At 37.4% G+C, this 27,286-nt stretch overlaps 1 protein-coding gene across 8 annotated transcripts in view; it reads left to right on the forward strand.

The window, feature by feature from the left end:
• The window catches only part of PTBP3 (polypyrimidine tract binding protein 3), a 116,372-nt gene that overhangs the window by 32,810 nt on the left and 56,276 nt on the right, over window positions 1-27,286 (forward strand). For 2 of the 8 annotated variants that reach the window (XM_032308468.1, XM_032308470.1), the window contains 2 exons: window positions 6,065-6,146; window positions 27,104-27,273. In XM_032308468.1, the coding sequence (XP_032164359.1) occupies window positions 6,065-6,146; window positions 27,104-27,273 (252 nt within the window). Of the gene's footprint in view, window positions 1-6,062; window positions 6,147-13,200; window positions 13,358-23,221; window positions 23,251-27,103; window positions 27,274-27,286 lie in introns of those variants that run through there. The other 6 variants (XM_032308469.1, XM_032308471.1, XM_032308472.1 and 3 more) reach the window with 5 other exon arrangements.

Here is a 27,286-nt window from a genome sequence, read left to right on the forward strand (position 1 = left end):
AATGCCTTACCTAAAGACGACATTGATCAAGCCATAAGGGCAAGGACTCCCTCCGGCATCTTGTAGGCTCTCCCTAACATGTGAAAACTCTGTTGAAACCTCCCATCCCTTCCCCTCACCTTCCCCCAACCGCAAGGTATATAACATGCCTACCCTCACAACCTGGGGCAGCAGCTCTTCCTGCCCACGGGTCCTGTCCCCGTGCTTTAATAAACCACCATTTTGCACCAAAGATGTCTCAAGAATTCTTTCTTTAGTCGTCAGCTCCGAACCTCACCCCACCGAACCTGACTTAGGTTCTGGGACTTCATCACTTCCACCCACTTCCCTCCTGGTAACCATCTCTTTGTTCTCTTTAGTTAAGAGTCTGTTACTTGGTTTGCCTCTCTCTCCTTCTCTCTCTCTTTCTTTTTTCCCCTTTGCTCATTTGTTTTGCTCCTTAAATTCCACATACGAGTAAAATTGTGTGGTATTTCTCTTTTTGTGACTGACTTATTTTGCTTTGCATAATACCCTCTAGCTCCATCCATGTCATTGCACATGGCAGGATTTCATTCTTTTTTATGGCTGAATAATATTCTATTGTGTATGTATACCTCAGCTTCTTCTCTTTTTTTCAAGATTTTATTTATTTATTTGACAGAGATTACAAGTAGGCAGAGAAGCAGGCTGAAAGAGAGAGAGAAAGAAGCAGGCTCCCTGCCGAGCAGAGAGCCTGATGTGGGACTCCATCCCAGGATCATGACCTGAGCCGAAGGCAGAGGCTTAACCCACTGAGCCACCCAGGCGCCCCTATACCTCAGCTTCTTTATCCATTCATTAACTTTTTTTTTAACTTCTTGAGGAACCTCCATAATGTGTTCCACGGTGATTGCACCAGTTTGCATTACCCCACAATAGTGCAAGAGGGTTCCCCTTTCTCCACATCCTTGCCAACACCTTTTTGTTTCCCATGCTGTTGATTTTAGGCATTGTGACAGGTGTGAGGTGATATCTTCTAGTTTTGCTTTGCATTTCGCTCATGGTAAGTGATGCTGAGTATGTTTTCATGTGTATTTTGGCTGTCGGTATGTCTTCTTTGAGAAAGTGTCTCTGTCTTTTGCCTAGGTTTTAATTGGATTATTTGTTTCGGGGGCGTTGAGTAGTATCCGTTCTTTATATATTTTGGATACTAACCATTTATTGGATATGTCATTTGCAAATACCATCTCCCAGTCTGTGGGATGCCTTTTAGTTTTGTTGATTGTTTCCTTTGCTGTGCAGAAGCTTTTTATTTTGATGTAGTCCCCATAGTTTATTTTTGCTTTCATCGCCCTTGTTTCAGGAGACCTATCTAGAAAGTAGTTGTTGTGGCTGATGGTCAAAGGAGTTAGGATTTTTACAGTTTTTTTTTTTTTTTAGATTTTATTTATTTATTTGACAGAGAGAGACAGCTAGAGAAGGAACACAAGCAGGGGAGGCGTGAGAAGGAGAAGCAGGCTTCCCACCGAGCAGGGAACCTGATGTGCAGGGCTCCATCCCAGGACCCTGGAATCATGACCTGAGCCAAAAGCTAATGACTGAGCCACTCAGGTGCCCCGGATTTCTACTGTTTTTGTGGGTTTTATTTTTTCAGGTCTCAAATTTAGGTCTTTAAACTGTTTTAACTTTATGTTTGTATGTGGTGTATGAAAGTGGTGCATTTTGTTCTTTTGCATGTTGCTGTCCAGTGTGTCATTTAGTTTTGGCCATATTTCTGAACTCAATAATACAGTAGCATAGTGTATAATCTTTTGTGACTGACTTCTTATGTGACTGACTTAGCATGCTTGTGAGATTTATCAATGTTACTGTATGGAGCAGTAGTTCATTCTTATTGCTATAAATCACTGCGTTTACAAAAATCTGTCCACTTTGCGAAAGAGGAACCCTTTTACACTGTTGGTGGGAGTGCAAGCTGGTACATCCACTCTGGAAAATAGTATGGAGGTTTCTCAAAACATTCAAACAGAGCTACCCAGGGGCACCTGGGTGGCTCAGTGGGTTAAAGCCTCTCTGCCTTTGGCTCAGGTCTGAGTCCCGCATTGGGCTCTCTGCTCAGCAGGGAGCCTGCTTCCTTTCCCCTCCCTCTGCCTCTCTCTCTGCCTATTTGTAATCTCTGTCTTTCAAATAAATAAATAAAATCTTAAAAAAGAAAAAAATAGAGCTACCCTATGACCCAGCAATCGCACTACTAGGTATTTACCCCAAAGATACAAGTGTAGTGATTGGAAGGGGCACTTGAATCCCAATGTTTACAGCAGCAATGTCCATAATAGCCAAACTATGGAAAGAACCCAGATCAGATGTCCCTTGACAGATGAATGGATAAAGAAAATATGGGGGGGTGTATGTGCGTGTACATGTATATCTACATACACACACACATATAACAGAATATTAACTCAACCATCAAAAAAAAAAAAAGAAAAGAAATGTTGCCATTCGCAATGACATGGATGGAAATAGAGGGGAATTAGGCTAAGTAAAATAATTCAGTCAGAGAAAAAATTATTGTATGATTTCACTCCTATGTGGAATTTAAGAAACAAAACAGTAGTATAGGGGAAGGGAGGGAAAAATAAAACAAGATGAAATCAGAGAAAGGGACAAACCATAAGGGACTCTTAATCATAGGAAACAAAACCAAAGGTTGCTGGAGAGGAGGGAGTAGGGGAATGGGGGTAACCAAGTGATGGACATTAAGGAGGGCATGTGATGTAATGAGCACTGGGTGTTATATAAGACTGGTGAATCACTGACCTCCGCCTGTGAAACTAATAATACACTATATGTTAACAAATTGAATTTAAATGAAAAAAATTTCTTCATTTACTTAAAAAGAAATCCATCCATTCTTTCATTGATAACTGGCTGTTTCCTATTTGGCAGGTAGAAATAATGCTGCTGAGAACATTCTCATTTGTTTAGGTACAGATAAACATGCAATCTCCTGAGTTTATCCATAGGAGTAGAATACATAAGGATTGTAGATTCAACTTCACCGTTATTGAGTCCCATCTTCCAAAGCTGTGCCAGCTTGCACTCCCAACTAGTAACATACTCGTTTAGATGCTCCATGTTGTTATCGACTCTTGATATTGTCAGTCTCTTTTAATATCTAGTATTTTATTGTGGTTTTAACCTCATTTCCCTGATGACCAGTGGAATCAAGCATCTTTTCATATGTTTATTGGATACGATAATAGTCATTTAGATATAGGTTAGAAAAATATTTGTTTCTGGTTCACTTACAGGGTTGGTGGCTGTTGTGAAGCTATATGTGTTTTTATTCTGGAAATTAGGCTGAAAGAGCAGCCCCTCTTGGAATATGCTCCTATTTCAGAGGGAAAAGGGAAAAAATTATCAGAAACTGCTCTAAAATCTTTTGATGCTTCTGTTTGGATTTATTGAAGGTCATGTCTGTTCATATTCTGTAGGCCAAAAAGCCTATCACATCATCATGGATGGAGGTGAAAAATCCTTTCACAGGAGGAGAAATCACAAATATTCTGAAACAAAAAGTCTGCCACTTTGTTAGGTATCTGTTGAACTATTGTGGTTTTCTTTTACCTTGACTTTTTTTTGCTAATGAGGTTTTTTTTCCCCCTCTGGTTATAAAACCTGGTGGCTCAGTCAGTTAAGCATCTGACTCTGGGTTTCCGTTCAGGTCATGACCTCAGGGTCCTGAGGTGGATCCCTGCTCACGGAGTGGGGTGGGGATGGGGATAGCTACTTGAGAGTCTTCCTCCTCCTCCCTCTCCGTCCCCCTCTGCTCCTTCTCCGCTCTTACTTGCACTGTCTCTCTCAAATAAATCTTAAAAAAAAAAAAATCAGTAAAACTTGTTGGGATTATATGTAATTGCAGATACTTTCTTCCTCTCTATAACTTGCCTTTTAGATTCCTCATGTCTTTTCCTAAATAAAATTCTTTAAAAAAAAATTGACATGTAGTATTAGTTTCAGATGTGCAACATTAAGATTTGATATTATATATATTGTAAATAAAATTATTAATTTCAATGTCTCATTTGTATTTTTCCTTCATAGTTGTACTTCTGTGTCTTATTTAAGAGAATTTTCCTTACTCCAAAATTATGAAGATACTCTTCTGTTACCTTCTAGAGTCTTTATTGTTATACCTTTTACATTTTAGTGTGCAGTCCTCCTAGAATTAGTGCTTAGTTGACATTTTAACATACTTCTATAAGTCTAGGAAAAAGCTAAAATGGTTTTAGTAGTTTCAAATAAACTCAGTTTACATATAGAAACATATTAATACTAAACTCATGTATATGTAGGAAATATGTCTGTTAATAACACCTCTTGTACCAAATTTCTCAGAGATAAAAACATACTGGGCATGTTTAAATTTTTACTGCTTTTAAACCTGCAGAAATTCATCTTTCTCCATAGCTGCAAGTAGCCAGTGAACCACAAAGTTAAGGTATTATCAGGAATATAATATATATTGGTCCTTCGAGAAGTTGAGATTTTCATTTTAATTTCGTTTTGTGTGCTTACTTAATTTCTTCCTCTTGTCCCACCTTGTCTGTATAAATTTCTAGTGAAGAACCAAAGGGAATAATATCTGGATGTTTAATACAGGATTGTTTAAATACTTGTATTTCTATTACGCAAATACATTGGTGGTTTGCCTTTCTTTAGCAAAGGCTGAAGTTTTGTCCTATAGTTATACTTAACACCTAAACATTAAACATCTTTTGGAGAATTATAACTATTCTAATATTTGTGGAATAATTTGAGAATTAAGTTTTATCATCCTGTAGACCAAAATATTTGATCTTAAGAATTGACCAAGTAAGGGCACCTGGGTGGCTCAGTTGGTTGAATGACTGCCTTCTGCTCAGGTCATGATCCTGGAGGCCTGGGATCGAGTCCCGAATGGGGCTCCCTGCTCAGCAGGGAGTCTGCTTCTCCCTCTGATCCTCTCCCCTCTCATGCTCTCTCCCTCTCTCAGTCTGTCTCAAGTAAATAAATAAAATCTTTCAAGTAAATAAATAAAATCTTCAAAAAAAGAATTGACCAAGTTAATCAGTGATATTTGGAAATTGTTTGATTTTAACTCCTTTTTTTTTTAAAGATGTTATTTATTTATTTGACAGAGAGAGACAACGAGAAAGGGAACACAAGCAGGGGGAGTGTGAGAGGGAGAAGCAGGCTTCCAGCTGAGCAGGGAGTCCAATACAGGACTCCATTCCAGGACCCTGGGATCATGACTAAGCCACCCAGTATCCCACAATTGGTCAAAACTCTTACATATAGGAAAAAGGAAATTATTTAAACACAAGTTGTTTAAAAAATCATACACATTAAAGATCATTGTGAACATTAATGAATAAAAAAATCACTGATTATAAAGGATTTGGTTAATATAGAAATAAGTTGTGTCTTTGTGTTCAACTTTAAAAAAATACATAGGTATCAAGAAGTTGGGATGCTTAGCAGGTACTACACTAATGATTTCCATATGAGTACTTAGAAATAAATATGCTGGGGGCATGAGTGTGGCTCAGTTGGTAAGTGTCTGCCTTTGGCTTGGTTCATAATCCCAGGGTCCTGGAATTGGGTCCCACATCGGGGTCCCTGCTCAGTGGGGAGCCTGCTTCTCTTTCTCCTCGGCCCCCACTCGTGCTCTCTCTTTCTGACAAGTAAATAAAATTTAAAAAAACAAAACCAATTTCAGGGTGCAACCCCTAAATGTGATTTCTGGTACTTCAGATATAACATCTGTTCATAACAGGGTTGCAGGATTATGTCCCCCATTATGTGATAGCAATATTTCTTTCTTTCTTTCTTTCTTTCTTTCTTTAAATAACAACCATGTGGCTATGCAGTAATTTTTCTTCTGTAAAATTTACTTCCAACCTTTATTTAGATTTTGTGATTCTTGAGGACTTCGCCTTAAATGCCTTGATCTTCAGACAAAGTAATATTATTAACTTTTGATAGTTTTAGTAGTAAATGTGGACCATTATCCAGGGCTCATTTTATTAACATAGTATTTATTGGTCTTGCTTTTCAGCGGGGATCTGATGAGCTTCTCTCTTCTGGTGTCATTAACGGACCTTTTACCATGAACAATTCTACTCCTACAGGTGTGTATGGTGAGTTTTCACTTTTTCAAAATCTAAAATGTTTTCTTTCTGTGAGTTTCAAAAAAAATTTTTTTTTACAGTGTTCTTTGCTCATCTTACAAACATATTTTGAAGTCCATTATTTATAAAAAAACTAAAATTTATTGCAGTCAAGCTCACATAAGTGAAATTACCAATTGTAGATCTTAAGTTTTAAGAATTTGGATCTAATTTAATAATTACTTTTTTGATTGATCTTCTTTGTGTATTTAGTTGTGATAAAACTGTCAATCAGTTGGTGACCCAGAACAATTGAGTAAAAGCTGGATTTAAAAGCCTGTGTTGAATGATGGCTTAGCATATTAGAAGTATTAAAACTATAAGATCCCATGATTTTTTAAAAATTGGAACATAACTTACATTCCGTAGGTTACCATGTGGTTTAAAAATAAATGTTCTTGAAATTTGGGGACTGTAAAATGAACTGGTGGAGTATAGTTAAGAGGCTCTTACTGTACAGAATATCCCAGTTAGGGATGGTAATTTGTACTGTACCACTAGCAGTTGTGATAGAACAAAAGCATTCACAGAAGGTGAAATTGATAATAGCTGGTGACTGATTGAATGTTTGAATAAGGGATTCCATCAATGATTTATTTCCAGGTTTGGACTTGGATAATTGGGTAGATGAATGGTGGTGCCATTTATGTAGAATATATAGGAAGAAGTTGGACAGCATAACAGGTTCAGATTTTTATATGTTGAATTTGAGGTTCCTTTGCAACATCCAAATGGAAGTGTTGGGTAGTCACTGGATTCTTCTGGTCTCACCATCAGGAGAGAAACTTGGAAATTAGCATCATCCAAAGTTGAAAAGGCATGAAGAGTGGAGAGTTTCAGAAAAGGCCAGATATTTATTTATTTATAAAAATTTTATTTATTTATTAGAGAAAGAGTACAAAAGAGTATATAAGCAGGGGAGAAGGAGAAACAGGTTCCCCACTGAGTGGGGAGCCCAGTGCAGGGCTCAGTCCCAGGACTGTGGGATTATGACCTGAGCCGAAGGCAGATGCCCAGTGAACTGAGCTACCTACGTGCCCCTGAAGGCCAGATTTTTATCCAAATGTTTTTGGGGTTACAGGGAATAGAAAATGAGTGGACCTCACTTTCCAGACCCTGAGCGATATGGTGTTTAGGAGAATGAATGGCTTTTTTGTGAGGATTGTATAAGAGAAGTAGACTAAGTTCTATTAAGGCAAAAGATGCAATGAAAATTCATGGAAGAGATTAAGAATATATGGGAATTAGTTAACCATGGTACACTGTTCTACAGTACTAAATGGAAAGGTTTTGTGGACAGGACAGCAGCAGAGGACTTGTTCTTGTAGAAGTGTGAACAGAGTAATCGGAGCATGAAACTAAAGTGTTTTCTCAAACTTGAGCTGGCATCAGAATCACCTGGAGGGCCTGTTAAAGCATAGCTGTTGAGTCCATATCCAGAATTTCTAATAAAGTAGATCTGAGGTGGGTCCTCAGAATTTGTATTTGCACAAGTTTCTGGGTAATAGTGATGTTGCCTTGAGGAACCATATTTGGATACTGTTGTATGAGGAAATACTAGAATCTAAAGTTTCTAAACCTAATTATCCTCTTGGTCAGGTATGTTTGTAAAAATGCTTAAAAAATAATTGTTGTAAAAAAAAAATTGCTAGAGACTTAGGGAGCTTGGGTGGCTCAGTTGGTTAAGCCTCTTGACTCCCGATCTCAGCTCACATGCTTTGATCTCAGGGTCATGTGTTCAGGTCTCATGTTGTGCTCCATACTGGGCATGGAGCCTACTTTAAAAAAAAAATAAAATAAATAAAAGCCTTTACTCCTAGAGTACAGTAAATCTAAGGTGGGGCCAATTATATTTTTATTTTAAAAATAGGTCACTTTGGTCATGTATATGAACTACCAGGATGGATAACCAGAAAGATTTCATGTTTGTTTATTGATTACTTAGGAAAAGAAAGACATATGAAATGGGAGTTTAGCTGGCAGCAGCAATTTGTTGTTCTGTTTTGCGTTTATGTTTTGAATGTCTTATATCCCATTCTGTGTTCAGTGTTTCTCTTCCTGAAGTATATCCTCTTTAGTAGCTATTTCTGCAAAGCTCTATAAATGGTAACCTCTCAGAGTTTCACTAAAAACGTTTATTTCATTATCACTATTCAATGTTAGTTAGCTATTTTGAATTTTAGGTTGCCAGTTTTTTCTCTTAACACAATGAATGTATTGTTCTATTATTCTTTTGGTGTCTGTTGTTGAGAAGTCTGTTGTCAGTGTTGGTTATTACTTTGTAGGTAAAATTACTTCTCTATAGTCATTTTAAAACATTTTCCTCCTTATTTTTGTTCAGTGGCTTAACTAGCTATTTGTAGATATGGATCACAGATTCTCAACCCTGGATGATCACTAAAATAGCTTGGGAAGCTCTGAGGAAAATATAGATACCTTGACCACACCAATTCTAAAATCCTGGGGTAGAGGGATGAGCAGTTTGTTTATTGTTAAAACTTCTTAGATGGTAATCTTAAGGTTCAGCTAGTGTTGAGGACCATTGCTAGAGACTTACTTTCATTCATCTTTCTTAGGAGTGACCCAGCTCTTCCCAGAACTGCCTTCTCCTGGAACTCCAGTTAGAAACGTATAGGACCATTTCATTCAGTCCTGTATTTGTTTTAACCTCTTACATTCATTGTCATGTCTTTCCCCTTAAGGTCCTATATTTTGGATGATTTCCTTAAAATGTTTTTCTGATTCACTTATTCTGTGTTCAGCTTTGTGTGATGTGCTGTTTAGTCCTTCTGTTAAATATTTTCTTATAATGTATTTTTTTTCCTTGTGTGAGTCATAATTTTTAGCTGAATTGCTTTTTCTTTTTTGAGGATCTCTAAGGTGTTTTGTGTTTGCTCTGCTAAACTTTCTAAGGTATCACCAGCCCCTAACATGGTCTAATGTGTATCAACGTTGATTTATTGCCTTGGAGATTCTTAGACCAGAGAAGAAGAGAAAATTCAGAATCTAAACATTCACATTTCCCCATCAGAATCTGAACAGAGATGGGCTTCCTTTTTAAATACTTTCGAAAGATGAGTCTGTCTTTTCTCCTTTCTTTCTTTCTTTCTTGATGAGAAGTTTCTGATTTTAGTTTGCTTTCACTGAGGGCCTTGGCTGTTGACATGACTTGGGGAAATTTCACTTTTTTTCTTTTGAGGTCATTTATACAGCAAAACTATTTTTGTGATATTTGGTCTAATATTTGCAAATTTCTAAAAGAACTAAAATTTCAAGATTTGGGTGCTCCATTCCTTGACTATAATAAAGATTCCTTGTTGATTTTGAACAAATTTGGAGAGAAAGGTTTTAGGGCTCATTTACAAATGAGTTTTTAATGCCTGTGTGAGGTAGTTTTTTAAAGATACAGAAATTTGAAAAATTACATTGATAATGGGTAGGTCAAAGAGCCTGGTGTACACTTGTGCCGAAGGACCTTTTTGGTATTCAGTGTAATCTTATCACAGAATTTTTGTGGTTCATTTAATCTAAATGTGGATTTAAAAATAATTTCTAAAATTTGATGACTCTACTATCTATTAGTAGAATATTGCTTGTTTGGTAAAGGAGTTAAGTATGTACTAAACTAATTGCAAGTACACGTCTGCCCTGTAGGACTGTTGCACAAAAACTTATGTTTGTATTATTACCTCAAAAAAAGTTGATCTTTAATGTAGAACTTTTTTTTTCCTTTGCTTTTGAGAGGGAGGAAGTTGGGGCAGACGGAAGGGAGAGAAACAATCGTAAGCAGGCTCCATGCTGGACATGCAGTCTCGTAACACTGCAGTCTCACAACACTGACATAGTGACCTGAGCTGAAATCAAGTCAGATGCTTAACATACTGAGCCACCCAGGTGCCCTTTTAATACAGAACTTTTAAAACTCAATTTTCAGGGCACCTGGGTGGCTCAGTGGGTTAAAGCCTCTGCCTTCCGCTCAGGTTATGATCCCAGGGTCTGGGGATCAAGCCCCGCATCGAGCTCTCTGCTCAGCAGGGAGCCTGCTTCCCTTCCTCTCTCTGCCTACCTCTCTGCCTACTTGTGATCTCTGTCTGTCAAATAAATAAAATCTTTAAAAATAAATAAATAAATAAATAAATAAAAAAAAACTCAATTTCCATTAGTATTAGGTATTTCACTTTTGATAGAGTGATTTCCCAAAAGCTTTATTTTGATTCCACTGAAATGATTCAACATTCAGTCATTTTTAGGTAATAACTGATTTTTCATTGTTAGCAGATGATGATAAAACTGATATAATTTAGCTTTTGGCAAAGTTCTATTGATGGGGTTAACATTATTTATTTATTTGTTTGTTTTAAAGATTGTGTTTATTTATTTGACAGAGATCACAAGCAGGAAGAACAGCAGGTTGGTGGGGGGGAAGCAGACTCCCTGGTGAGGAGAGAACCTAATGTGGGGCTTGATTCCAGGAAGCTGGGATCATGACCTGAGCCGAAGGCAGAGGTCCCCAACCCACTGGGCCACCCAGGTGCCCCTGGGGTTAACATTATTAACACCTGTTACTTTACACATGGAGAAGAAACTTCCCAAGTTAAATTAATTCAGAATTACACAATTGTGGTTTTACTGCAAGACATCAAATGGAATTGATGATAAGCACAGTTGTTGTGCCTTTCCTTCTGGGAACCTGACCTTTGATCTCATGTTTATAGGTCTTATTTTATGTCCTTTGATAATTATGAAAAAGTTTTACACATTTCTTCATGAGTTGTATACTTCTCTTTTTAAATTTAATGTTCGGAATTATGGCAGAGACTATTGTGTACTCGAATACCTTTTGGTTTTCTTTAGTGACAATGCTAATTTTTATCTGGGTGTGTTGCTTCTCAAATTAAACAGCCATGTTTCAGTCTTCCTTATAGCTAGGTGTGGTCATGTGATTAAGTCCTGGCTAATGAGATACAAGTAGAAGTTAACAGGAGATAGATATTTCTGGCACATTTCCACATGGATGCACTTTTTCCTCTTTTATCCTACATCCTGCAGGAGTTTCATCTTCCATCTTACATGATGCAGATGAGGGCTGCACCCTAACAGAAAGACAAGTAGAGCCCGAGTCACTGGTAACTTTATATGTCACCTTCTGGATTTGGAAATTTCTACAGTTGGACTTTTTACATGAGCAGTGATTTTTTTTTTCTTTTAAGCAGCCATTATTTGAAATATATTATTATTATATGCAGGACTGTGATTTCAGATAAAAGTAAACAAATGAGGTGAGCCCTGTGATCACCTTGGCATGTTTTCTGGGCTCTATTTAAGGTTGGGGGGAGCCCCGGCAAACATGGCAGAATTGCTCAGTTGAAGAGGCAGAGATCCATGCTTGGGAAGGGTGAGGCAACTGGGAGCTATGGAAGCAATGCATGGGACAGGAGGAAGCTCTGTGAGTAAAGTGCTCCAGAAGTCTTCCTTTGAATCTGTTGCCAAATAGTAAGCTACACATGCCTTACCAGTAATGGTACACCAGTTCTAGCATAAAGGCTAAACCCACTCTAACAAAGCTTCAAAACAAGTTCCAAAACAATTGCCTAATCTGAAACTACCTTTTTTCCCAGAAAAAACTCTGGCACATTAAAGGAATAAAACAAATTCTAGTGCTCACATTGTTGACTATTCAATCAAAAATTGCCAAACATGGAGAGAACCACAAAACTGTGACCCATAACCAGGAGGAAAATCAAGCAACAGAGAGAAAACTAGATGGGGCACCTGGGTGGCTCAGTCAGCTGAGTGTCCAGCTCTTGGTTTCGGTCCAGGTCATGGTCTTACAGGATCAGGAGAGTGAACCTCATATTGGGCTCCACACTCAGAGTGGAGTTGTCTTGGGATCTTTCCCTGTTCCTCTCCCTCCTCTCTGTGTCTCCTTCTGCTCTTGTGCATGCATGTGCGTGCTTGCACTCTTTCTCTCTTCCCCTCCCAAATAAATAAATAAAACCTTAAAAAAGAAGGAGACCTATGAAAGGACAGAGATAATGAAATTAGCAGATTTGGAGTTCGGAATGGTTATTAAAAGCATATTTAAGGATTTAAAGGAAACTGTTAGCATAATAAGGAGAAAAATGAGACTTCTAAAGATAAGAATATGTCTGAAAAACACATGGTGTGGCATTAATAGCACATATGTTCTGCAGAATAAGTGAACAGTCAGTTCAAAGACAGCAGTAGAAGGGTGCCTGGCTGGCTTAGGTCGTAGAGCACATAACTCTTGATCTCTTGGTTGTTAGTTGCAGCCCCACGTTGGGTGGAGAGATGACTTAAAACAACAACAAAAAAGACAGCAGTAGAAACTAAAGCACACAGACCAAAAAAGATTGAGGAAGAAATGAACAGTGTTCAGTAAACTATAGGAAAAAAATCAGGTGGTCCAAACATATGTGTGAATCAGGTCCCAGAAAGGAAGGTGGAGGCAGGGAAACATAAACCTGAAGAAATAGTGATTGAAAATAATTCCAAATATGGTAGTAATTATAAATCCACATAACTAAGAAGTTCAGTGGACCCCAAGCCGATAAATATAGTGAAAACCACACCAAGGCTCATCATAATAAAATTCTTGAAAACCAGGAATGCAAAACAAATCTTAAAAGTACCCAGAGGGGAAAAAGTCCCATTTTATTCAGTAGAACCAAGGTAAGAATGATACAGAATTTTTTGTCTGAACTGTAAGCCAGAAGACAATGGAGTAACATCTTTAAAGTCTGGAAATAAGTACAATCATCTATATCCCTCTGAAGTTTCAAAAATGAAGTTAAAATCAAACTTTCTTTGAGGCAGACAAGAGCTGAGAGCATTTTTCAGTAACAGATGTCTGTTACATGTCTGTTAGATGTCTGTTAAAGGAAATTCTTCAGACTTGAAAATGATACAGGTGGAAATTTGAGTTTGTACAAAATGGTAAATATCCACAGAGTGGATATGACTTCTCCCTCCTTTTTTTTTTTTTTTTGTTTATTAATTTAAGATAATTGAAAGAGGATTCTGGGAATAAGTGGAGTAAGAAGCACCAGGAATCTGACTCCCCTGCCTAGACAACAATTGCACTAACAGACTCTTTCTGTAATTTGGAACTCTGGAGTCTATTGAAAGCTTGCAAGTTGTTCCAGAGGAAGACTTAGAAGGTAAATTGTGTTTAATTTTGATCAATTTCAGGTCTTAGCACTGTAGCAGCTACCCATTGTCTGCCTTTTTTTTTTTTTTTAAGATTTTATTTATTTGAGAGAGAGGTAGGAGAAAACATGAATGGGGGAGGGGAATGGCATGGAGTGGGGAGGGGGGAGCGAAGAGTGGGGTGGGGGAAAGAGGGAGAAGCAGAAGTAGGCTCCGTGCTGAACAGGAAGCCCGATGGGGGCTGTCCTGACCTGAGCTGAAGATAGACATTTAACCGGCTGAGCCACCCAGGCACCTCCCATCCTCTGCTCTTAAATCACACGGCAGGGAGCTACCTACATGTTCCAAGAGCAGCTTACAAATAGCTTGAGGGAGCCAGCATGGGTAGAAAGGATATTGTCCTCTTAACTCTCAGGGATCTATGTTCTGATTGTTAATTGCTTCTTCTGAGCACATAGTTGGCAGACAGAGGCAGGCAGCCATTGTCTTTGCATCTCCTTCTGTTGAAGCAAACTCCCCCTTCCTCCAGTGACTTCTAGTTAATTCAGAGAACTGGCACTTGTTCCTTTCCTATTTCCCTTTCACCCGTTTTGGGAGTGAGGTATTAGAGACTAAGACATTAAAAAAACAACTGCTTCTATAGGGAAAATTAGAAAGTGATAATACATGCCAGGGAAAAAGGCTCAAAAGAAACCAGATAAGACTTTAAATTTATATAAACCTAAGGCCGGTTCTCGGTACAGAGATAGCTTACAACTATCAAAAGAAGAAAAACCATAACAAAAACTAGAAGACCCCAAGGAAGGGGAAGAATCTGATTTCTAAAGTTACCACAGCCCCCAATTATTTTTTAATAAAGATTTTACTTTAAAAGTTAGCAACTCTTTTTATTTTATTTTTTTTAAGATTTTATTTATTTATTTGACAGACAGAGATTATAAGTAGGCAGAGAGGCAGGCAGAGAGAGAGGAGGAAGCAGGCTCCCCGCCGAGCAGAGAGCCCGATGAGGGGCTCGATCCCAGGACCCTGAGATCATGACCTGAGCCCAAGGCAGAGGCTTTAATCCACTGAGCCACCCAGGTGCCCCTAAAGATTTTACTTTAAAGTTTTTTTTTTTTTTTGAAGATTTTATCTATTTATTTGACAGAGACATAGCGAGAGAGGGGGGCACAAGCAGCAGGAGTGGAAGAGGGAGATGCAGGCTTCCTGCTCAATCCCAGGACTCTGGGATCATGACCTGTGCTGCAGGCAGACACTTAACGACTGAGCCATCCAGGTGCCCCTTAAGATTTATTTATTTTAGAGAGAGAGGGAGAGTGCATGCTCAGTGGGTGGAGGGGTGGAGGGATAGAACCTTCAAGCAGACTCCCCACTGAGTGCAGAGCCTGACATACGGCCCAATCCCATGACTTATGCCTGAGTCAGAACGAAGAGTTGAATGCTTAACTGACTGAATCGTCCAGGCACCCCAATAAAGATTGCATTTTTAAGTAATCTCTGTAACCAACATGGGGCTTGAACTTACAACCCGGAGCTCAAGAGTTGCATGCTCCATTGACTGTGCCAGACAGGTATTCTACCACACACAGCCCCAAATTCGATGAAAAGTTTGCGTATAAACATCCAAGAAGCTGAACTCTGGTAAGATGAACTCAAGAAGACTCACATGAGACACATTATAATCAAACTTTCCATAAATCTTGAAAGCCAAAAGGAAGAATCAACTTATCACATATAAGTGATCCTCAATAAGAATGTGAGCATGTTTCTCATCAGGAACTTTGGGGATCAGAAAGCAGTGGTCCAATATATTTAAAGTGCTAAAAGAATTAAACTGTCAACTGAGAGTCCTGTATTTGGCAAAACTGTCCTTCAAAAATGTCTTTGTGTTCTAGCTTAAATAAATTAGATTTTTTTTTTTTAAAGGGGAGAAGCAGGCTCCCTGCTGAGCAGAGAGTCCAATGTGGGGCTTGATCCCAGAACCCTAAGACCATGACCTGAGCCAAATACAGAGACTTAACTCACTGAGCCACCCAGGTGCCCCAATAAATTAGATTTTTAAAAAATCATTTGTGTGTGACATACTTGACTCTAAAGTCCAGTTACAGATTTAAAAAAAAAAAAAAAGAGGGATGCCTGGCTGTCTCAATCAATGGAATCTGATCTTGGGGTTATGAGTTCAAGTTCCATGTTAGAGGTAGAGATTACATAAAAATAAAATCCTAAGGGGCACCTGGGTGGCTTGGTTAGTGAAGCATCTGCCTTTGGCTCAGGTCATAATCCCAGATTCCTGGGATTGAGCTCCATGTTGGGCTCCCTGCTCAATGAAAATCTGCTTCTCCCTCTCCCTCTCTCTCTCTGCCCCTCCCCCTTCTCCCTCTGCCCCCTCTACCTGCTCTTGCACTCTCCCTCTCCCTCTCTTAAATAAAGTCTTAAAAAAGATATGGTGTGTATGTCTGTATAAACATACACACACACATACATAGAATGGAATATTCAGCCATAAAAAAGAACAAAATCTTGCCATTTGCAATGACATGGATGGAGCTAAAGAGTATTATGTTAAGCAAAATAGAGAATGACAAATACTATATGATATCCCACCAGCAGTGCACAAGGGTTCCTTTTTCTGCACATCCTCACCAACACCCATTATTTCTTGTGTTACTGATTTTAGCCATTCTGACAGGCGTAAGGTGATATCTCATTGTAGTTTTGATTTGCATTTCCCTGATGGTAAGTGATGATGAGTATCTTTTCATTTGTCTGTTGGCCATCTGCATGTCTTCCTTGGAAGAAATGCCTGTTCATGTCTTGTACTCATTTTTTAATTGCATTATTCATTTTTTGGGGTGTTGGAGTTTTATAAGTTCTTTATGTATTTTGGATACTAACCCTTTATTGGATGTGTCATTTGCAGATAATCTTCTCTGTAGGTTGTCTGTTAGTTTTGTTGATTGTTTACTTTGCTGTGCAGAAGCTTGGTTTTGCTGTAGTACCAATGGTTTATTTTTTCTTTTGCTTTCCATGCCTTGGTAGATATATCTAGAAAGAAGTTGCTACAGGTGATAATCAAAGAAGTTACTGTCTGTGCTCTCTTTGAGGATTTTCATGGTTTCAGGCCTCACATATAGGTCTTTAATCCATTTTTATTTTACTTTTGGTATGGTGAAAGAAAGTGGTCCTGTTTCATCCTTTTGCATGTTGCTGACCAGTTCTCCCAACACTATTTGTTAAAGAGACTGTTTTTTTCCCATTGGAATTCTTTTCTGCTTTGTCAAAGATTAATTGTCCATATGGTCATGGGTTTATTTCTAGGTTTTCTCTTCTGTTCCACTGATTTGTGTGTTTGTTTTTGTGTTAGTACCACAGTGTTTTCATTACTACAGCTTTGTAATATAACTTTAAGTCTGGAATTTGTGATGTTTCTAGCTTCATGTTTCTTCTTCAAGATTGCTTTGGCTGTTTGGGGTGTTTGGTGATTCCATACCAAATTTTAGGATTATTTTTTCTAGTTCTGTGAAAACTGCTGTTGGTGTTTTGGTAGGGATTGAATTACATGTGTAGATTGCTTTGGGTAGTATAGACATTTTAACAGTATTTGGTCTTCCAGTCTGTGAGCATGGAGTGTCTTTCCATATCTTTATGTTCCCTTCGTTTCTTGAATCAGCATTTTATAGTTTTCAGAGTACAGGTCTTTCACAAGAGAATGGCATTTTTAAAAGTTATTAATCTAAAAGCTAGTGTGTGACTTGTTTCTAGCACTACATTTTTTCCCATGTATTTTGGGAGACTAATGCATTTAAAAGAATTTTTAGTTCGTGTTTTGGGGTACACGTATATAAAGTTATAATACTGTGACATCAGCAACAGGAAAGGGTGGGGATAGAGTGTAAAGGAACAGAGTTTTTGCATATTACTGAAGATACACTGGCATAAATTCAGATTAGAGTGTTACAATTTAAGGATATTAAGTATAGTAGTCCCCATGGTAACTACAAAGGAAATAGCTGTAGAATATGCACAAGAGGAAGTGAGAGTAATCAAAGTCATAGGGATGGGGAGTAGAATAGTGATTGCCAGGGACTGGAAGAAGAGGGAAATAGGGAGTTACTGTTTAATGAGAATAAGATTTCAGTTTTACGTGATAAAAAGTTACTGAAATGGAGCGTGATGATAGTTGCATATTATGAATGTGCTTAATACCACTGAATTCTCCATTTGAAATGGTTAGGCTAGTGAATTTTGCTATATGATTTTACTGCAGTAAAAAGAAAGAAAGAAAGGGACAAATGTATAGAGTGCTCTCTATGGAAAGGACTACAGGATACATTAAGTGTTGGGGCACCTGAATGGCTCAGTTGGTTAGGTGTCTGCCTTCGGCTCTGCTCATGACCCCCAGGGCCCAGCATCGGGCTCTCTGCTCAGTGGGGAGTCTGCTTCTCCCTCTCCCTCTCCCCCAGCTTGCGCTCTCTCTTCTTCTCTCTCCCCACCAGCAAATGAATAGGTAAAATCTTAAAAAAAAAAAAAAAAGATACATTAAGTGTATAAAACATGATGTAAAAAGAAAAAATTGACTAAAGCAAGATAATAGTAATATATTTGGGGAGCTATGGCATATGTGAAAAGTAAAATATATGACAGTAACAGAAAGGTTTTTATGAGGGAAATAAATATATACTTAGAAAAGTTCTTACATTGTACCTAGATGTTATCATTTGAAGGTAGACTGTGCGAGTTAAAGATACATACTGATGATTTATCCCCAGAGCAATTACTTAAACAAAAGTAAACAAAGAGTGTAAAGATTCCAGTTAAAAAGCAGAGATCAACTGTATTTTATGTTTGTATGTTTCATTTATGCATAACATATTATCTTTTCTTGATAAATTGATTCCTGTATTATGAAAAGTCTTTTCATCCCTGGTAATATTCCTTTTTGTGAAGTCTGCTTTGTCAGGTATTAGTATAGCTACTCAGCTTTATTATGATTACTGTCTACATATTTATCTTTTTCCATCCCTTTTATTTTGAAACTGAAATTTTATGTTTAAAATAAATTTCTTGGGGCGCCTGGGTGGCTCAGTGGGTTAAAGCCTCTGCCTTTGGCTCAGGTCAAGATTCCAGGGTCCTGGGATCGAGCCCCGCATCGGGTTCTCTGCTCAGCGGGGAGCCTGCTTCCTCCTCTCTCTCTCTGCCTGCCTCTCTGCCTACTGTGATTTCTGTCTGTCAAATAAATAAATAAAATCTTTAAAAAAAAAAAAATAAAATAAAATAAAATAAATTTCTTCTGGGGCACTTGGCTGGTTCAGTCAATAGAGCATGTTTGAGTCTTTGTTTTGGGGTTGTGAGTTCAAGCCCCACATTGGGTGTAAAGATTACTTAACAAAATATTTTCTTATTTTTATTTTTTATTTTAAAAAATATTTTATTTATTTATTTGTTAGAGAAAGAGAGAGTACAAGTCGGAGGAGCAGCAGGCAGAGGGAGAAGCAAGGATCCGCTGAGCAAGGACCCTGATGTGGGCCTCAGTCCCAGTACCCTGGGATCATGACCTAAGCCAAAGGCAGAGGTTTAACCAACTGAGAGTCCCAAAATATAAAGGTTTTTTAAAAAATGGATTTTTTCGACACAACATATAATTGAGTCTTGCTTTTATCAGACTGATAAACTGCCTTTTATTTGGAATCTTTTGCCATTTCCACTTAATAAAATTATTTGACATGGTTGGTTGTAAGTCTACCATCTTGCCATTGTTTTCTATTTGTACCATTTATTCTTTGCTTTTTCTTCCTTTGTTTCCTGGCTTTCTTTAGACCATTTTTTTGGGTATTTCATTTTATTCATTATTTATCATTTTGTGTTTTATTATATTTATTTGTATTTCTTGGTAAGTGTATAAAGAAAAATATATGTAATTTTAATATATATTAATATATAATTATAACATATGCCATCTTATTTATGATATAATTATATATTATGATTTTATTTATAATACATAATTTTATTTATAATTAATATGTAATATATGTTATCTATTATATATAATTTATATATGTTATATATACATGATAACAGAGCTTCAAAATATGTAAAATGAAAGCTAATAGAACTAAATAGAAAAGAAATAGAGAAATTCACAGTTATAGCTGGAGATTTCAAAACTTCTCTCCCAGTAATTGGTAGCATAGTTGATAGAAAATCAGGATACAGAACAAGGAGTTGACAGACTCTGACATGTGGGCCAAATCTGTCTTATTTGTCTATTTTTATATTTCCTGTGACCTAAGACTGATTTTTACATTTTTAAGTTGTGAGAAAAATAAAGAACAATATTCTGAGATACATGAAGCTCATATGAAATTGAAATTTCAGTGTTTATACATAAAACTTTATTTGAACCCCTGCACTCTCCTTTATTTACATACCTATGGATGCTTTTATGCTACCACTGTAGAGTTAAATAGATGCAACAGAGATTATATGGCTCACAAAGCATAAACTACTTATGTACACCTTTAAGAAAAAGTTTGTAGATTCCCTAATATAGAGGTTTTGAACACTAACAACTAGGTTGTTTTAATTGATAATGGAACGTTTTCTGTAACATTATCAAAATACACATTTTTTTAAGTTCACATGAGATGTCACCAAGATAGGCTATATGTGGATCCTAAAACAAGTCTCAATAAAGGTGAATGCATTAAAATTATGTAGAATTAGTTCTCTTACTTCATTAAAATTATATTAGAAATCAAAAAAGTATAATCCTCTGGGTGCCTGGGTAGCTCAGATAGGTTAAGCATCTGCCTTTGGTTCAGGTCATGATCCCAGGGTCCTGGGATTGAGTCCCGCATTGGGCTCCCTGCTCAGTGGGAAGCCTGCTTCTCTCTCTCCCACTCCCCCTGCTTGTGCTTTCTCCCTCTCTGTCAAATAAATAAAATTCTTTTTTAAAAAAGGGTATAATCCTCAATTTATGGGGGAAATTTTCTTAATTACTTCTTAAAAAAAGGGTAATACTTAACCCATGGATCAAATATGTCACAAAGGAAATTAGAAAATAGTTTGAATTGAATTAAAATCAAAATACAATTTACTAAACTTTGAAGGGTACAGCTAGAACTGTTCTTAGAAGGAAACGTATAGCTTTAAATGTTTATATTAGAAAAGAAAAAAAAGTATAAAATGAATCATCTATGCTTCTAAGCATAGCAAAGAAAAGTCCCAAATAAATAGAAGAAAGAAAATATTAAATATGAGGAGCATAGATTAAGGACATAGAAAACAAGCAGTAGAAAAAAAATAATGAAACCAATGGTCGGGTTTTTTTTATAGGTCAATAAAATTGATAAACTTTTGGGTAGACCAAAAAAGGCGAGAAATTACTAACATCAAGAATGCGCCTGTACATTAAAAGGGTAATGTTATGGACTGACTGAATGAATGTATACCTCTCACATTCTTGTGTGTAAGGCCCAGTCCTCACTGTAATGGTATGTGGAGATGGGGCCTTAAGAGTTGGAGCCCCCAGGGCGCCTGAGTGGCTCAGTGGATTAAGTCTGCCTTCGGCTCGGGTCATGGTCTCAGGGTCCTGGGATCGAGCCCCATATAGGGCTCTCTGCTCGGCAGGAGCCTGTTTCCCCTTCTCTCTCTCTGCCTGCTTCTCTGCCTACTTGTGATTTCTGTCTGTCAAATAAATAAATAAAATCTTTAAAAAAAAAAAAAAAGAGTTGGAGCCCCCATGATGGGATTAGTGTCCTTACAAAGAGATACCAGAGAGCTTGCTCTTGGCTCTGCCCTGTGAGGACATGGAAAAAGGTACCTTGTCTAAAGCCAGGAAAAGAGTCCTCATTAGAAAGTGACATGCTGGCATCTTAATTTTGGGCTTCTAATCTCCAGAACTGTGAGAAACTAAATTTCTATTGTTAAACCACCCTGTCTGTTGTATTTTGTTACAGTATCCTACACAGGCTAAAACAGAGATAAAGAAAAGATTATGAATAATTTTAAGCCATTAAGATGAACAGGCATTCATTCAGTTTAGAAGTGGACAAATTCTTTGAAAAATACAAAGTACCACAACTGATGCAAAGTGACTAGAAAACCCAAATAACTCCATACCTATTTAAAAATTGAGAATTAAAAAGTTAAAGACCTAATGGCTTTGTTTTAGGAAGTAATAATACCAATGCTATACAAACTCAGAAGAATACTTTCTAATATATTTTATGGAGTTAGTATTACCCTTGATACAGGAGGGAAAAGAAAACTATAGATTAATATCTCTCATGAAAATGGACCCAAAGATAATATTTAGAAGGCATTAAATTAAATTCAGTTATATGTCTGTAGAGAGGAGATCATATATCATGAATGAGTGAGAATTATTCCAAAAATACAAAGTGGTTTAACTTTTGAAATTAGTGCAACATACTCTGTTAACGGAATAAAGAGAAAAACTTTATGGTCATCTTAACATATCCTGAGGTGTTATTTGAGAAATTCAGTTTTTATTTGTGATAAACAAGACCCTCAGCCACTAGGAATAGAAGGGAACCTGTTTACCCTGATAAAGGTATGAAACTACATCATACTTAGTGTTGTTAAGAGAATCATATCCTCTGAAATCCATAATGATGCAAGTATGTTCAGTCTCATTATTTCTATTCAACTTTGTACACGAAGTCCTAGCCAGTTCAGTAAAGCTAGAGTAAGAAATAAAAGGCAGGGACGTCTGGGTGGCTCAGTCAGTTGAGTGTCTGCCTTTGGCTCAGGTCATGATCCCAGGGTCCTGGGATTGAGTGTCACATCCAGCTCCTTGCTCAGAGGGGAGTCTGCTTCTCTCTCTGCCTTCTGGTCTCTGTCTGTGCTCTCTCTCTGACCAATAAATAAATAAAATATTTTTAAAAAAGAAAAGAAGTAAAAGGCATACATGTTGGAAAGTAAGGAACAAAGCTGTATATGTAGAAAGTTCTAAAAAATTACTAAGGTTGTAGGATATAGGTTAAGCAATATATGCAAGATTGTTATACTGAAAACCACAAAACGTTGTTAAGGGAAATTAAAGGGGCTTCAATAAATGCAGAGAGAAATCATGATATATATGTTTTGGATGACTCAAAACTGTTACGTGAATTCTTTCCCAGATAAGTACCTGATTTCAAGAATGGCCATTAAGGGGCTTCTGGCTGGCTTGGTTGGAAGAGCGTGGGACTTTTGATCTCAAGGTTATGAGTTCCAGCTCCACTTTGGGTATAAAGATTACTTAGAAAAAATAAAAAAAATTTTTAAGAAGAATTGCTCTAAAGCTATCGTAATCAAGACAGTATGGTGGTAGTATATGGTATGTGTTTAGTTTGAGAGGTGGGGGTTTTTGAGGGAGGACTGACTACAAAGGAGCACTGGGGAACTTTCGGAGATGGTGGGAAGGTTCTATATCTTGATTTTTGCAGTATTCGACAAATTGCATTTAAAATGTAGGTGGATTTTATTATCTCTAAAGTATAACCTAATAAAGTTGCATTTTTAAAAAGATCCATATTTGTAGGATAGTTTTCCTGGTGGATTTCTTCAGTTTCGAGATGGGAATATATGAATTTTTACAAGTCTCTTCTACTTATTTTTTTGGAACCTAATATGTAGCAGGCATTCAGTAGTTTTCAATATATTGTTCAATAAGATGCAAGGTTTTTACAAGCTAAGTATTTTGAACGCTGATTTTCATAATAAAAATTTTGGAAAGTCTCTAATGTATTTTGTACAGAGAGTAGTTCTTCAACGTTATGTATTTAATGCATTATAATTTCCTTGTTTCCTGTTGACTTTTAGTAAGTTATGCCTATGTGATTAGTTATATATTTTCCATTTTTCAGTGGCTATAACCTTTTCTGGGGTCATCTAGGTGAGTAATTCTTAGATTTTTAGATTTATAGAATAATAAAATTTTTAGTTAATTTTGAGCAATGTCTTAAATTTTGCTAAGTAAGCACATCAAGAGAAAAAAGTCACGTCACCTACAGTCATCATTTTAATACCAAAGACGTGGAAAGAACATCACTTTCAGGTAACACAGTCCTTCCTAAGAAAATCGAGACATATTATTGGTTATTATATGCTAGGCATTATACCTAGTATTTAGAATTTTTTTATTTATTTTAGAGCCAGAGTTCAATCAAGAGTGTGAGCAAGAGCAGGGGGTGAGGAGGCAGGGGGAGAGGGAAAAAGGAGACTCCCTGCTGAGCAGGTAGCCTGATGGGGGGCTTGATCCCAGGACCCTGGCATCATGACCTGAGCTGAAGGTAGACTCTTAACTGACTGAGCCACCCAGGTGTACCTACGTCTAGTATTTAAATATGTTACCTAATTTAATTTTCAAAATACCTGTTATTATACCCATTTTAAAAAAAAAGATTTTCGTTATTTATTGGACAGAGAGAGACACAGTGAGGAAAGGAACACAAGCAGGGGTAGTGGGAGAGGGAGAGGAAGGCTTCTCACTGAGCAGGGAGCCTGATGCGGGGCTCGATCCCAGGACTCTGGGATCATGACCTGATGCTTAACAACTGAACCACCCAGGTACCCCTATTATACTCATTTTTTTTTTTTTTTAAGATTTTATTTATTTACCAGAGAGAGAGAGGGAGAGAGAGCGAGCACAGGCAGACAGAATGGCAGGCAGAGGCAGAGGGAGAAGCAGGCTCCCTTCCGAGCAAAGAGCCTGATGTGGGACTCGATCCCAGGACGCTGGGATCATGACCTGAGCCGAAGGCAGCTGCTCAACCAACTGAGCCACCCAGGCGCCCCTATTATACTCATTTTATTGGAAAAGATTTTGAGGCTCAGTTATGTCAGATAACTTGGTTAGAACAGGTTGTCTGATTTAATAGCCCACGCTCTTAACATAGGTCAGGCACTTTTATAATTCAGAACAATTAACCTAAAATGGTGGGTTTCTATAATTTTTTTTTTTTAAGATTTTATTTATTTGAGAGAGAGAGAGAGAGGACAAGCGAGGGTGGGAGGGGATAGAGAAACAGACACCCCGTTGAGCAAGGAGCCCCATTCAGGGTTCAGTCCCAGGACCTTGGGATCATGACCTGAGCCGAAGGCAGGCGCTTAACCCACTGAGCCACCTAGGCACCCCTAATTGCATATTTCTTGATAAAAATTTGTTACCATAGTTCTTTATTTCATAGTCTAAAACGAGCTCAAATAGCATATATAGTTGTTTTTATTCACACAGGTAATGATTAAAACCTCTGTTAAAGAAACAACCTTATAAATGTTCTTTGATTTGTTTTGGAATATTCTGGGTAAACTGATAAAATCCTCTTGATTTTAGGGTGTTTTTCCAGTCTTAACACCTTGTGCTGGTTAAGAAAGCGCAAGATTGTGGTACTATTGTCTCACCATCTAGGCCTACCAGGAGAGTGCAAAAGGGCACACACACCCTGTGCCCAGCTTTCACGCTTATTTAGAGCATGAATTACAGTGTTCTAATTTAGTGACATTATTATCATTATAATCCACTTAGGTCTGCACATACTTTGAAAATTTATGTTAGTGTCAAGTTGCTTGTTTTTTTCTAGGAATGGTAAGACATTTTGAGATTTTTGTGCTAAAAAAATGATTAAACTTTTGTTTGAATGACACTTTTTACACTTGCTAGCTGTGTACAAAAATCACTTATTTTCTGAACCTCTGTCTCTTCATCTGTTAAAATTAGTAAGATTTATTTCATGTATATTTTTGTCAACTCAAATGAGGCAGTATAAGTGAAAACGGTGTGAAAACTAGAAACAAAGGGACATTTTAGTTGGTTGGAAGCCCATCAGGGTGTTTAAGGCAAGATAATGATGTGATACATTATTTTAGTTTGGTTGGTAAGTTGGAGTTGAGTGGGGCTAGAGGGAGAGTGAGTAGAGGAAGGCACAGTGGAAGGGGAAGGATCGTAGGTGAACTTAGTGACTTCGAGAGTGGACATGAAAAATGTAATCAGTCATTTTGAAAGGGAAAATCAGTATTTCTGGGTACTTATGAGGTGGGAAAAGAATTTCTTCCCTCCCAGGTTAATTTGCAAGAAATATTTGACTGCCTGGGGGCGCCTGGGTGGCTCAGTGGGTTAAGCCGCTGCCTTCGGCTCGGGTCATGATCTCAGGGTCCTGGGATCGAGTCCCACATCGGGCTCTCTGCTCAGCGGGGAGCCTGCTTCCCTTCCTCTCTCTCTGCCTGCCTCTCCAACTACTTGTGATTTCTCTCTGTCAAATAAATAAATAAAATTTTGAAAAAAAAAATTTGACTGCCTGTTATTTGCGGTCTTGCTAGGCATTTGCTATATACAGGCACAGTCAGTAAGGACCTATAGGAACTGGTAGTCTTTGGGGTCTGGGTAGGATGCTGCCTGCATTCATGAACAGAAAATTTGGGAGTGAGTCCTTGTTTGGGTTATTAAGTCAACCTACCCACTTGTAAGCAAGTGAGTTCTGTGCCACAGATACGGTTACAGAATATTGCTATATAGTTTTTATGTGGTCTTCATGTTCTTTGTTTGCAGAGTTCCATTAATGTTTGGAAAAATGACAGTTTTAGGCATTTGGGAAGATTGTATTTTCCTCCTAATAGTGTTAAGTATGGTACTACTTAGCATTAAAAAAAAAAAACCCACTGTAGGGGGGTGAGAGGAATGGGGTGGCTGGGTGATGGACGTTGGGGAGGGTATTGCTATGGTGAGTGCTGTGAATTGTGTAAGACTGATGAATCACAGACCTGCCCCGGAAACAAATAATACATTATATGTTAATTTTTTTAAGAACACTATAATGAAACTTAGGGCTTTCAGATAATTTGCATTCATTCAGTCATCCATGGTGCTATTTTTGGGGAAAAACATTTCTGAATCTTATGTACATAAATTTGAGTATTCATTATAGGCTTGTCAGTTCTAGTTATTGTCAATTTTAAAAGGATTTAAATAAAATTTAGCTGTAAACTCGGCTAGTGGATTTGTTTATTGTATAGCAGTGGTTCTCAAACTTCAGATTGCACCAAAATCATGTGGAGGGCTTGTTAAAATATAGGTTACTGGGTCCTAGCCCTAGGTTCTGATTCAGTAGGGCTGGGGTAGGGCTGAAAATTTGCATTTCTAACAAGATGATGCTTATGTTAAGATCTACTGTTACATAATAAGGAATAAGATTATGTTAGGAAACAACAATTCAGCTTCTAAAAAATACTTCATAAAAAGATCAGTAAAAAATAATAATGCCTAAGAAGTAAACTTAATTTTCATAATGATACAGTTCGAATCCAAATCCCCTCAGGATGTGGTAAATATAAAATTTCTTTTACAGTCTTTCTTAAAAGTTATTCTTATTTATTTAGCACTAGAACAAATTAGAAAAATATCTTTAAAAATACATTAGAGACATTATAAAATTGTTCTCTACTCACAACTAATAGTTGTCTATTTAGAAGTATAAATATGTAATTTATTTAATGCTTTTCCTTGAAGTTAAAAATGAGAATTGAATTTTTAACTAATTTAATACTTGCAGTGAAAAACCAAAAACACCCATTCATTCATTGAAGGTGGATGGTTTGTTTTCCATTGTCCTTCTCTTCTCTGATCAGATCCATAGTGTCCTGAATTTCAAAAACTAAAACTGTTGGAAGGATGAAACATGACAATAGGGTTAATGTAGTATGTCAACTTAAATTAGTTTCAGTAATTTCAAAAAAATCTTATATTTTTTTAGCTAATGGGAATGACAACAAGAAATTTAAAGGAGATAGACCTCCCTGTTCGCCTTCCCGTGTTCTCCATCTTCGCAAAATTCCAAGTGATGTCACCGAAGCAGAGGTCATATCATTAGGTCTACCATTTGGCAAAGTTACTAATCTTTTGATGTTGAAAGGAAAAAGCCAGGTATGTAATATTT

This window comes from Mustela erminea, chromosome 12, assembly GCF_009829155.1.
Source record: "Mustela erminea isolate mMusErm1 chromosome 12, mMusErm1.Pri, whole genome shotgun sequence".
NCBI lineage: Eukaryota > Metazoa > Chordata > Mammalia > Carnivora > Mustelidae > Mustela > Mustela erminea.